General features: G+C 40.4%; 1 protein-coding gene across 4 annotated transcripts in view; it reads left to right on the forward strand.

Moving 5' to 3' along the window:
• The window catches only part of trappc12 (trafficking protein particle complex subunit 12), a 34501-nt gene extending 21254 nt beyond the window's left edge, over positions 1-13247 (forward strand). For 2 of the 4 annotated variants that reach the window (XM_035611535.1, XM_035611534.1), the window contains exons 5-12: positions 836-974; positions 3939-4051; positions 4308-4380; positions 5362-5435; positions 7287-7385; positions 8384-8487; positions 9160-9247; positions 11575-13247. In XM_035611535.1, the coding sequence (XP_035467428.1) occupies positions 836-974; positions 3939-4051; positions 4308-4380; positions 5362-5435; positions 7287-7385; positions 8384-8487; positions 9160-9247; positions 11575-11817 (933 nt within the window). In that variant the 3' untranslated portion in view covers positions 11818-13247. The remainder of the gene's footprint in view (positions 1-835; positions 975-3938; positions 4052-4307; positions 4381-5361; positions 5436-7286; positions 7386-8383; positions 8488-9159; positions 9248-11574) is intronic. The other 2 variants (XR_004785494.1, XR_004785495.1) reach the window with 2 other exon arrangements.
• Positions 13248-13621: the final 374 nt, after the last annotated feature.

Below are 13621 nucleotides of genomic sequence, written 5' to 3' on the forward strand. Positions count from 1 at the left end.
TCAGAGATCGGCAAGTATTTGTTCAAAATAGTGCTGTTCAGTGTTAAACAATGTACCGTGTACAGTACGATAAACAACATTTGTCCTTTCTGATTTGGCAAACAAAAGCAGTGAGGAGTCAGAAATGATAATACAATGTAACACTGCTTTAATAGAGCCAAAGACGAGCTGCCATTTACAAAATTTTTATCCCAAATCATCCTCATGAATAGGAACCTTTATTCCTGTTTACAGTAATTAACAAAATGTGTTAAGAAATTGCCAATGTATATGGGAACTGTCAAGAAAAGGTATAATAGGTGTATTATCGCATTGCCATAAGGAGCAGTGAAAAATTTGGGTGCACCTAAATGAAAAAGTTAGGCGCACCAGTGCAACCAATGTAAAAAGTTAATCTGGAGCCCTGGACCTGCCAGATGTCATCATTGAGTCCTCTGGAAGGCTAATCAATGAAAGACTAGTGTACAAGGGTGCCCACTTGATGACAATGCAATGATTACCCCTACCCACAGGAGTAGCAACTCTAGTTGCAATACAGTGGCTAGTGGGGACAGTTAAAACAAGTCCTATGAGCTCCTGTTCATTATAGCTAAAACACACATGCACCTTCAAGTGAAATCCTATACTTTTATATGTTTCATCAGTGTTGTTTGCGATTACATTTTTATGCTTGTGTTTGTGGGGTTTGATCCAGGAGACAGATGGCTGACTAAGCCATCCTTGCAGTAGGCTCTGTGCCTGAGACTTTAGATCAATTGACCATGTTTGCTCTTTTGATATATCCCAGTTTTAAATATTATTAATATTAAGAGAGTTATATTTGTGTGTGTTCCAGCTCTGGTTTGTTCGATTGGCCCTTCTTACCAAGCTGAACCTCTTCCAAAACGCTGAGCTGGAGATTGAACCCTTTGGCAACCTGGATCATCCAGACCTCTACTATGAATACTACCCCACTGTTTACCCTGGGAGAAGAGGTATATGCACACAAACACTCCACTTGTACCAAACGATACCATAATCTATACTTTTTGCTTAGTATTATTGACCTTTATGTAGGAGGAGCTCTCTCGCTATTGATCACAGTAACTTCCATATAGAAACTCTTGTGTGGTAAAATCACACATTGTTTCATAGCTCTCTTTATATTGCACTTACCCTAAAGCTGCTCTGTGAATTCTCAATGGATAGTATTATTCATTATGGTGCTGTAAAGCTGCTCTGAAACTCTTTATCTGTGAATTTTGAATGTATTATTAGTCTGCTTTCCAAAAGGATTCTGCATCTTACCCACATTTATAGGATTCACAAGCATACCACCGCTATCCTATTAAATATTCAAAGGAAAGTTTCTGCCAGGAGCTTGATATAAGACTGTATCGTCAAGAAGCTAGAACAACTCCACTTGTCTCCAGCAGTTCTTTGGTTTTGTTTTTCCTCTTTTTAGACTGCATGAATTGCTCTCTAATGTATTCCCATTACTTTGGATCTGTGTTTGCCCCTTGGGCTACTACAGTGAAGGCAGTAGCAGAGAAACAGCATGCACCCACACACACACTTGTACAAAAAACACACTTGAAGCTACACTACACAGCCTTTTAAAGAGAGGACCAATTGACTTTCCATTGCTCAATATTAAATGCTTTGTGCCCTGCTAGGTGCTTGTAGACAAACTGGCATTAGTTGTGAAGCCTGCCGTTAGTAGTTGGAACATTTCCTCTGCACTCTAATGAATCAGTCAACTAAAAAAGATTGACATGCAGACAAGACCGGAGAAAAAAAGGTATATATTAAGTAAGTTAAGTAAGTATATTGCAAGTCCTCAGAGTAATTTAAGTTTCTCAAATTGAATCTATAGGTCATAGGTCACCACGCCAAAAAATCTGAAAGGTAACCTGTGCCATCTTCTTGTAAACATAGTTCTGTTTACAGTGTACTTTTTGTGTGTCTTTCACGTCTAACAGATGTGCACAAATTGTATCTGTGTCTATAACTTATTTAGGAGCCAATTTTGAGTATTGCATCGTTACACCTACATTTATCATTGCAAGCTAGCAGTCCTCTCCATCACTTCTTTTTGTTAGCACATTGATATGTTTTATGCTGTGCCCAGCTGCCACCGACTGTCATTGAAATTCTGTAAAAGAAGTGGGACTGGAAGCTTTCACATGTTTCAATTCCCCTAGCAGAAGCCCACCCAGTGAAGAAATATGTGATTACCCACCATCCAAACAAAATTTGAATTATTGTTTTATTTATTCATATATATTATATTATTTAGTTATATGTTCTGTAAATCTTATACACCCATGTTATGGTTCGGATCACAGGTGTGAAGCCTTTTTCCTATCAAGGGCCATTTTAGATTTTGCCTCTCAAGTCTCTGAAGATCTACTATATATACACACACAATATAACTGTAACCTCTTTAATGCGATGGTTGGAACTTCCTATTTTTGGGGAGGCTGGTTTTCCAGGTTCGTGCCTGTCAAGTCTTTGAAAGAGTCCGTTTTGAAAAGAACTGCTCACAGGCAGTGGCTTGTACCAAACAGAGGTGCCTCAGTGCACGTAATTGCTGTTATGTTAAGTTTTTTTGTATTTCTGAGTTGGTATTTTTGTATATATGAATATTCTCGTGGGTTGGATCAAATTGTCTTGCAGGTCTTACAGTCTAGAGTACAGAGGTCCCCTCCCTTGGTTCTTTTAGATAGTAGTTTAGTTTCAAAACCTTCTTTAATGCTTTGTATGTATGTAATTCTGTTGGAGACAACAAACTCTCTAAAATGTGGACTTTTTTAACTACTCTAGCTAGCAAGGTACCCAGGAACATGCTAGCTGATGGGAAATGTTGCTCACACTGGCCAGCCACAATAGTAAGCTAGCTTGATAGCTGCCATTTTATTTGCTAACTTGCCAAAAGCAATTTGACACAGTTAACTCCATAATAACACCAATTAAAATTAAGTTAATTGAAGAAATAAGGGGAAAAGTAGTCAAACGAGCAAAAGTGCTACAGATTAGACAAAAGTAAAATAAAATAAAACATTCTAAAATAATTAATCAGTTAGTTCAAAGACATACAAAAGACCTACATTAAAATGTTTTACGACTTATAGGAATATATTTGTTATATAAACTCTTGTTTCACAATTGCCTTTAATTGTATGGTGTTTCATCAGTGTTGTTGCGAGCAGCTACATGGAAGCTTTCTCTTCTATATTCATAGTCATACTATACGCTTCCTCAAAGTCAGAACTGCTTAGATGGGGTGCGATTGGTCAACGGCATGAATAAGTGTGTCAAAGTTCGCCAAAGTAAGCAAATCAGCTGACATACTGTCGGCAATTCCCTTAAAATCAGCTGCTGTTATGTTGAAATCTCACAAAAGAGAGATAGAAATAGAGATGGCTGGCAGCAGCAGCAGCCACAGATGGACGAGCTAGCTGAGCTTCAGATCTGATGACAGTATCAAAGAGACCCTGATCAAAGCCTTGGGACTCACCTGAATATAGGCTCATCCTCAGGTAGGTGTGTGCGCACATGTGTGTGTCTCTCTGTGTGTGAGAGGGAGACGGCGTGAATGATGTAGAGGCAGGGAGAGACAGAGGGATGAGGCAGAGAGATGAGTTATGGAGCTGTGCAGCACACCCAGTGAGAGAGATGAGAGGGTTTAATAAGCAGCCATACGTAGCTCAATGCCATCTGTAGGTTCCTGCCTCCAGGGCTGTGTGCAGTCTGTGTGTGGGTGGATGGGTTTATATTCTCATCTTGTGCTCTGTCTCTTTCTGGCTCTGGCCTTCCCTCTCTTTTTTCCCTCTCTTTCTCCTGCTATGTCCTCATCGCACCCTGTTTCTTATTCCGCCCTTTCCCTCACACATTTTCTCCCTCCATCTTCTGTTTTCTTCTTGTTCCCCCTCCTTCCCTATCTCCCTCCTGTCCAGGCTCCATGGTGCCGTTCTCCATGCGGCTGCTGCATGCTGAGCTCCCCCAGTACCTGGCCAAGCCCCAGGAGGCTCTGGACCGCCTGCACAATCTCAAAACTGTCTGCCTCACTGTAAGTATACACACTTGCACGAACACAGCCTCTGGATGAACATAAAGATATGCGTACTGTGTAGCATTCACACGATAAAACTACACAACCACAGAAGAGCACATAAGCCATACTAATCCTTAAGCCCACCTGTACAAACAGCCAAATATGGTTGGATTTTAGAGTTAATGAATATGCATATTCTAATGCACACACATTAAAAGCCTTCAGCACTGAAACTTCTCTCTCTGAAGTTTGAATCGCCCCCGATTTTCAGATTCTGGAGAACTTGGAGAAAGGCTTGGCTGAGGATGGGACTATGATCACCATAACACAGGAGAATAGGCAAGGTAAGCACGCACACACACTCACACTCCCATGCACACAGGCATTTGGCTAGAGGCCTGGCCCTAATGCCAGACTGCATCACACTGTATGAAAAGAGTGAGGTCCTGGGCCCCAGTGGATAACACACACACACACACACACCAAGGCTGCAGCATAACTTGGCCACATACACACATTCTCAACCACATAAACGCACCAATGCGGTGCTCTAAAAGTGTTTAGCACCTCACTACTCTGGTTCTCGCACTGAATATCAAATGGTCTCTCCAGCCCTTCACGCCAAGCAGATCAATACAGATCGATCGCATCCAATCCACTCACATCTGCACAAGTGTGCTGGGGAAATGGGCAACTTTGTCTAAAATTCACCAGGTTTAGGTAGACGCACCTCCTCCATTAACCTCATGTAAATAGATTCTCTTCCCGTTCTATGTTTGCAAGTCCTGTGACCAATAATTTTCCTTTCTTTAAGTGACTAGAAGCTATTTAATGAGCTAATTCACGGCAATGAACAACAGCAAGGCACTTGGCAAATTTGAGATAAACGTACCAAGATGTTTGCTTGTGACTGGGAAAATTGGCAGGGCGATGTTCTGCCGGATTTCTCCCCTTTCTAACGGCAGAGTAATACCTGTGCCCTCTGTCTCTCCTCTCCCCGCCCATTGCAGACAGTCGACAGTCTAGTCAATAACGCAGTGCCTTCACTTCACACATCAGACCCCTACTGAGTGATTAGCTCTTCTCCCCTATATACACACACGCACTCACAACTGCAGCGATGAATACTAATAGGCCTGCACACAAGCTCTTCCACACAGCACACTGTCTGAGGGAAAGAGGAAAGCAGAGTGTGCCGCAGTGTCTTCCTCATCACCTCGCCTTAAGGAGGGAGGTGTAAACAAGAATATCAAACCCCCCCCCAAAAAAATATTTATATATGAAAAGAGGAAGTCACTCTGTCTCTGTCTTCTTCTCGTTTGTAGCATCACTTAAACTGTGGCAGTCTCGCCTCAGCCGGGTCATGTACTCCATGGCCAACTGTCTGCTGCTGATGAAGGTAGGTGTGTGTATTTGCGGACGCTTGTGTATCACGGTGTGTTGGAGTGAATGTGTCTCCAGTGTGCGTGCGTGCGTGCGTGCGTGCGTGCGTGCGTGCGTGCGTGCGTGGGTGGGTGGCTGTTTGGGTGAAAGAGAGAGAGCCTCAGAGATCTCGGATGCCAGGCTGGTGGAGGATTCACAGTGAAATCCCCCTAGACTGACCACTAATTGGATTCGTGGTCAGCGAGAGAGGGAGCGACAGAGAGAGAGAGAGAGATAGAGAGATATATATAGAGAGAGAGAGAGAGACAATGGATTTGGATCAGATTGTAGAGAGAAACCACAGTGCCATCTACTGGTCAGTTGTAGTATTTTTAAATTGCTTTGGGTCAATTTCAGTTTCAATATACAAAACTACCAGTGACTTAACATGTTGTAGCACATTTTGTACAAATCCTAAATACCTTATTATTACTGTGGACTGTTTTGCAAAAATCATGCTTGAGTGAGTCATATTTTTTGTTTGTTTAATTTAGTAACAGTATAGCTACAATTTCCTGAACCTTTCCTGACATTAGTTTTTCACAAACCTTACTCAAATACTAGCAAATAGTGCTTCTTCTATTTTTCTTTTTTTTCTTTTTTTTTTGCTGTTGCGGATTCATTTACGTTTTGGTGCTCTAGTGAGTATTTTCAGCAGCAGGACCTTGTATGAAGGACTGAGTCGAACTTTATAACCTAAATTACGGTGTGTTCATGGTGACGAAGGAACATGTCACCTAGAGCAACAGTGTAGCTCACTGATGTATTTTTAATACTTGGTGAACATCAATGGACCTCTATGGCACAGAGGAATAAGATACATCAGCCTTTGGATATGCACACTTCTTAGCAGTAGGATACATTCATGGATACATGGATTTAATTTACTATAAGGAAATATAGAATATAACCAGATGTATCCTACGAGGAGCCAAAAGCACAAACAATCATAACTTGTTGTCTCGAAGAATATGGATTTTACTCTATCGTAAATTCAGACTCAGTAATACAGTCAACAATAAATACAAAAATAAAAAATTGCATTTCACAATTTGATATTTGTTCTGATTTTTTAGGTTTTGGATTCTCTGGAAACTGTTGTGATGTGAAAACTGAGCCAAAGTAGTTGTAAAAAAATACTGCACCATAATCCACATGTAAATGCACATGTTAAGACTTTCTGCACTTTGTCCGAACCCAGTGCACACTTTATCTCCCCACACACACCTCTCCGACCTCTCTATGTCCTACGGTTCAGCAGTCGAGTCACCATGTGAGCGATGTGTAGCAGTGCAGTGTGGAGGTGGGAGAAGGGTCACATCGCCCTCCTAATACGCCATATGTTTGATTAATGCAACACCAGGAACATTCTGAATGAGTGGAACAACAGACCGGACAGTGAAGAATAAAGGGGTGCTGCGGGACTATTTTAATGGGACCAAAACCCCCGATTTCGGGAGACCCTTTTCCGGGCATCGAGCTCATCTTTCACTCTGTGGTTTTATTACTTTTTTTTATTTAATGCATTCTTTGACTTATTTGTGGTTTTTAGTTTTAGTGCATTTGTAAAACATCCCTGATGTTTCTGGTGAATTTTTTAATAAAAGTTGTTTTCAAAAATCAAAAATAAATCTCTCTCTCCCCCTATCTCTCTCTCTCACTGTCTCTCCCTCTCCCTTCCTCCCTTTCTCTCTCCTCGCTTGGCTTATCTCCTGTCTTCATTTCCATCGTCCAACATTCTTCATTTATTTTTACTTAACCTCTTTTTCTCTTAAATCTGTTTCTCTCTATTGTGCTCTTTCTTCCTTCTTTCTCTCTCTCTATCTAGGACTATGTTTTGGCTGTGGAGACCTATCACGCCATCATCCAATATGAACCTCAGCAGAGAGTACAGTTGCTCAGTGGTATAGGACGCATCTTCCTGCAGGTTTGAGAATGAACACACACACACACAGATACAGATAGATTATAAGACACTGGTTCCTTGATTACAGACAGAAAGGTTGACAGCTGATTAGCCTAGTTTACCATAAAGAATGGAAGGAAGACGAAATACAATTTAAAAAGTAAATATTAGTGCTTTAAAAGAGCATTATTCACTCCTTTCTTGATTCCTTCCCTCAAACCTCACCATGGCAATAGGACTCTGGGAAGTCACTGCATCTTTTTGCTGATCTAGGCTTACTGCGTTCAGCTCTGTTCTTACTGATATCAATCTTCATGTTGAACTACTGAAAAGAAAGCAAATTATCAATTTCCTGAACGAAGAATAGTTCAGCAAAAGACTGTTGTTGGAATCAGGAGCAAAAGTAGGATTGAGACATCTATATTTCTAACTGAGCTCTTTCACTTTCCAACCAGAAATGCTCGATAACACTGGACCCATTCATGATACACACATCATCTTTCTTCACCATGCTGCTAAATACTGGTCTATTTGTTTACCTTTCAATGATATCGAAACAGAGAAACTGGAGAACTAAAGGTTTATGTTATGATCGCCAGTTTTTTATTCTAACTTTATGTCTCAGATTGGTAAGGCGGACGGCTCTAAATACTACAGAGCCATGAACCTCGGCTGTTCCTACCATGAATGAGTGATCAAATTCAGAATGCTCAGTCCTTATAATTGGGAACTCAACACTGTTCCATGATTGTCAAATTCATTCAAAAGTGGCAGAGAATTAAGAGGTAAATTTATACAAAGATGCTTGCTTCAAGAACCTTGAATACTTGAAGTCTGTCTTTGCTTCTCCGCCATTTCCAGAGATAGAATTGTTTTTGTCGTCGTTATTATCTCTTGTGTCCTGTGTGTATTCTGTGCTGATGCAAGTGAGACAGTTTTGCTGTGTCCCAATATACAGACCTTAATATACACACACAGTCGAGGGATTAATGTGTTACTGCTGCTTTGTTCTTGGCCAGATCGGAGATGTAAAAACAGCAGAGAGGTACTTCCAGGATGTGGAGAAAGCCTGCCAGATGAAAGGGAGCCAGTCCAGTCACACCACATGCATGCTGATGAACAGGTGTGTGTGCGTGCGTGCGTGCTTGTTGAAAAAATCGACTAATTGAAAAAATAATCAATAGATTTATCGCTAAAGAATTAATCGTTACCTGCAGACCGTGTGTGTGTGTGTGTGTGTGTGTGTGTGTGTGTGTGTGTGTGTGTGTGTGTGTGTGTGTGTGTGTGTGTGTGTGTGTGTGTGTGTGTGTGTGTGTGTGTGTGTGTGTGTGTGTGTGTGTGTGTGTGTGTGTGTGTGTGTGTGTGTGGAACCTATCTGACTCACACTGGGTGTGTGATGATCCTAACTTTTTAAGGGCAGTCATGTTGCTTTGTAGCTTTTAGTTCTTATGTATACAGTTTTCTTTCTTTTTTTAAGTACTTTCTAGTATAGAAAAATGTTACCTGAACAGTAAATCATATGAGCTGTATGTAATTCAAGTCAATCGCCAGTCATTAATGAATGTGGAATCAAAGTAAAATACCTCATTAAAGTAACTTAACACTCATTAAGACACGTTATCAAATTTTCTTGCTCTAAAGGGCACATCGTCATAATTTATTGCATTAAAGGGCACCTTAGGAACCCTTTCATGCCTCTAGGGTGACACCCCCCCCATTGTCCAAGATACACATGTAGCTTATTTTGATTACATTATGGTAGGATGAAACGTTTGCATGTGCTTGTGTTTTCCAGGGCCTTTGTCTACCTCAGTCAGAATAACTACGCAGAAGCACATGCATCCTTCGCTGAAGTCTTAAAGATTGACCCCAAAAACCCTGTCGTAAGTACGAGCACATCCGCTTACACTGATGCACTCCGCAACTGCTTTCAAATACCGTAGGAGCATGAACTGCAGAACTTTGGAAATCATTTGTTTTGTAATGTGTAAGTCAGATCTACGACGGCGTATTAGGGCCATTGAAGGGAGAGAAAAAATTACGGAGGGGGGTAATATTCTGAGAAAAAAACAACACAGAATTTCTGACATTAAACCTGTAAATTTACAAGAAAAAAATTGCACATTTACGATACAAAATGTCGGGAAAGAAGTGTATTGTCTTTCAAGGAACAAAAAATTCAGGATCACCATAGTCACTTCCGCATGTCGAGTCTGCAGTGGATGACCTAATCAAATTATCCATCCATCCATCGTCTACCGCTTTATCCATTTAAGGGTCACGGGGCCCCAGCTAACATTGGGCGAGGCACACTCTGGACAGGTCGCCAGCCTATCGCAGGGCCACATACAGAGACAAACAATCATTCACTCTCACATTCACACCTACGGTCAATTTAGAGTCTTCAATTTACCTAACCCCATTCTGCATGTCTTTGGACTGAGGAAGCCGGAGAACCCGAAGAGAACTCACGCATACACGGGGAGAACATGCAAACTCCACACGGAAAGGCCCTGGTTGACTTGAACCGGGATTCGAACCCAGAACCTTCTTGCTGTGAGGCGAAAGTGCTAACCACTACACCACCGTGCAGCCCCTTATCAAATTATACTTTGTACAAAAGCAAAATTTCAGTGTCTCCATGCAGTCTCTCATTCACCTCTACTATTTTACATAAACACAGTGGGCTACTCTGCAGATAGCGAATTATTACAAGTTAAAACGAAAGCTGTGTATAGTCTCAGTGTTTCTTGGAAATCTTGGAATTTGGAAGTCTTGTAAATTAAGCTGCTGGCAGAAACAAACCAGTCTGTCTCTACCAGAGGTAAATCCGCATGTCTAATTATTATACAATTACGTCATTCTTTCTAAACTTCACTCAGTGTACTCAGGAATATGATTTAATTTATTGACAATAGCTCAGGGAAATGTCCAGCCCCCGGGCACTGAGCTTTAGGAAAATGTGTCCCGCTGAACAAGAAAGTTAAATAGCTCTGCTGTAATCCTTGTGTAGTCCCATTTACCTGGGCTAAACTGTGAACATACCTTTTGCATATTCAGTGAAAAGAGCCATTACCCCTCCCACCATCAACTCTTGTTCACCAAACCATAGGACATAAATTTTTTAAATTTACAGATTAGTTTTTTAAATGAATGAAGCAGATTAAAGCATCTGTGCTTGATACACGGCATCTGCGGTGATCCTGAGGCGAAGTAGTTCCTTAAAAAACAAAACGTAATTCTTCCGACTTTTTTTCCGATTAATTCACCACTTTGATAAGATAAGATATACCTTTATTCATGCCACAATGGGGAAATTTGGTCGTTCCAGCAGCACAGTGGACAGAATATAGCAGGAATAGCAGAATAAAGAAATTTAAATAAATTTTAAAAAGCAATATGTATGTTCCAAATATAACAAAATATAAAAATATAAAAATATGAAAACTATCTCTGATACTAATCGCAGATAATATCAAAGTGTTTTTTTCTCGGAAATGTACCCCCTTCCCCCGGCTCCATATTTTATTTTATTTTTTTCATACAATAGCCCTAATACGCTGTTGTACAGATCTGCTCATGGTCTTAAATTTTTTTTTTTTATCTAAATGTAAAAGTATTCTGAAATGTTTAGTGGAGGGGCCGCAAAGCTTGTAGAGACCTTTTCAAGAAGTGGGGAAGCTGTAACTGCTGCCAAAGGGGCTTCTACAAAATACTGAATTAAGGGTTTTAAATTTATTTGCATGTTTTTTATTATTAATGAATCTGTCCCCAAAAAAAACATTGAATCACTTTGTCATTATTGGTTATTCAGCGTAGATTGGTGTCCAAATAAAATCTACAACTTGATTAATCTCGCAAACAGTGAAGGAATCTTCCTGAAGCCACTGTAATTATAAACTGCTTTTCCTTGTCCAACTTCAGAACATTGCTTTTTGTTTATACATTTTAACTGTCAAATTCATCTTATAAGCAATAGCAGGCAGCATCGCAAAATGAGACAGACGATAAAATTGAAATGCTACTGATTTATCCAGATGTGGAAAGATTTGAAACTCTAGTGTAGTGTACAGTTTGTGTCATTTCACGTACCAAAACAGTAACAGTTAACATTAATATCATTTCCAAATAGAATGACACTTTTACTGATAATGTCAAATTTAAAGTGGTCTATCCCTGACTATTCCCTCCTCCTTTCGCACACTCCCAGGCCAACAACAACGCAGCAGTGTGCCTGCTGTACCTGGGCCGTTTGAAGGAGTCCCTAGGCCAGCTGGAGGGCCTGGTGCAGCAGGACCCGGCGCTCTACCTCCACGAGAGCGTCCTCTTCAACTTGACAACCATGTATGAGCTGGAGTCATCTCGCAGCACCCAAAAGAAGCAGGCTCTGCTGGAGGCCGTGGCCTGTCGTGAGGGCGACAGCTTCAACACACAGTGCCTCAAACTGGTCTAAGAGGCAGTAGGTTGGACTGGAGGAGGATACACACACTACTGCTCCATTGTGACATGGTGTAAACCAAGAGTGAACTCCACCTAAAGTTAGAATTTGTATGTTTAATCTGTACTAAAGCAAATGTGGGGAACGTTGGCGTTTTAAAGGGGGTTATGTTAGAGACTTTTTGACATTCTAGAGGCTGCCGAATGGCAAGGAGAGAAGTCACTGCACCCAGACAAGAGGTGGGAGACTGAGGGGATGCTACGACCTGCAAGGTGAGTCATAAAAACCAGGGCTTGCTGTTAACAAGGTAATCATCACTATCAAATATGCTTGTGTTAATTGCAGACTGTGCAAGGCTGATTGTCATAATGCTGTTTTTCAGACCATGCTGGCTGTGGCTTTGACAAGGTTTTATTCCTTTTTTATGTTACACTGGACGTATTACAGTAGGAATTTACATTTAAAAGTGTTGTTTTTTCTATATTTCTAATACATTCCACTGTCTCCTTTTCATCATATTTTCAACAGCCAGACATTGTGAAAAGCACTGGTGATTCTTTCACTGAATGACAAACACACATGAGAGAATCAAGGGGAATTTCTTCAGTACTAGGACTGTAATACAGAAATGTTTTTTTTTAATTTTTTTTAATCTTATAAACCAGTTAAGTCACCAAGATTATTCATGATGGGAAAATATTTTGTTGTCATGCAACAAGTCTTAAGCTTGCTCCTCTAATAAGACCTGCTTATTTGCACTGATTACATTCAAATCGGGTTTCTACTTTGTCAAAACTAAATAGAATTGAAAGAATCAAGAAAAATGGCAGGTTCATTAACACACTTTGCAATATTTAGTCCCTTTGCGGTCACTTTGTGCAAATTTTCCACGGACAATTGTAATAAATGCTTCTTCACTGATTGGCTTCTAATACTTAAAGTTGGACCGGTTAGAAAAGCCACAAAAAACTGGCCCATTTGACGCCATTGGCTGTACATCTATTGAGTGACCCCTACTTTGCAGGTCATGGGACATAACGGCCCTGAGGAAATTCCCGCCAACAAATGGTCTGGCACTTGACATGGGCATTATCCTGAGCTTCAAGATTCGAAGAGTCCCGTTCAATGCTCCTTCATCAACAGGCACATGTAATACTGAACTTACAGTCAAAGAACACTCAGATTCAGCTGCATGTTTTTACCAGGTTTATTGACTCATGCAGTGAAATAGGACAAGTCCTTCAGATTGCATTATATCCAGTCATCTCAACAAAAACATCATGTCGCATATTGGGAATCCAAAATTGTACACAGTAGGGAGAATTGTTTAAACTGATTGTCTTGTTAAATCTTTTATTGATTTTTTTCTCGTTGATCTTTAATTATGACTGTTTACAAATTGTGTTTATCATATTTATCTATATTAAAAAGGCATCATAAATCAACTTGTTATATAAAAAGCTTGTTGTATTGCTCATTATATTATATATACTATATAAATGTGTGTGTGTGTGTGTGTGTGTGTGTGTGTGTGTGTGTGTGTGTGTGTGTGTGTGTGTGTGTGTGTGTGTGTGTGTGTGTGTGTGTGTGTGTGTGTGTGTGTGTGTGTGTGTGTGTGTGTGTGTGTGTGTGTGTGTGTGTGTGTGTGTGTGTGTGTGTGTGTGTGTGTGTGTGTGTGTGAGTGTGAAAGTCAGACTACTTTCCCAGAATATAAACATACTAATGCACTGCTTGTGCATCTCATGAACAGTTGAATATACAACTCAATCGTCCAATTCTTTTGCCACATTTGTGTTATAATTAATGATAACACACCATA

The sequence above is a fragment of the Scophthalmus maximus genome, chromosome 15 (assembly GCF_022379125.1).
Source record: "Scophthalmus maximus strain ysfricsl-2021 chromosome 15, ASM2237912v1, whole genome shotgun sequence".
NCBI classification, from domain to species: Eukaryota; Metazoa; Chordata; class Actinopteri; order Pleuronectiformes; family Scophthalmidae; genus Scophthalmus; species Scophthalmus maximus.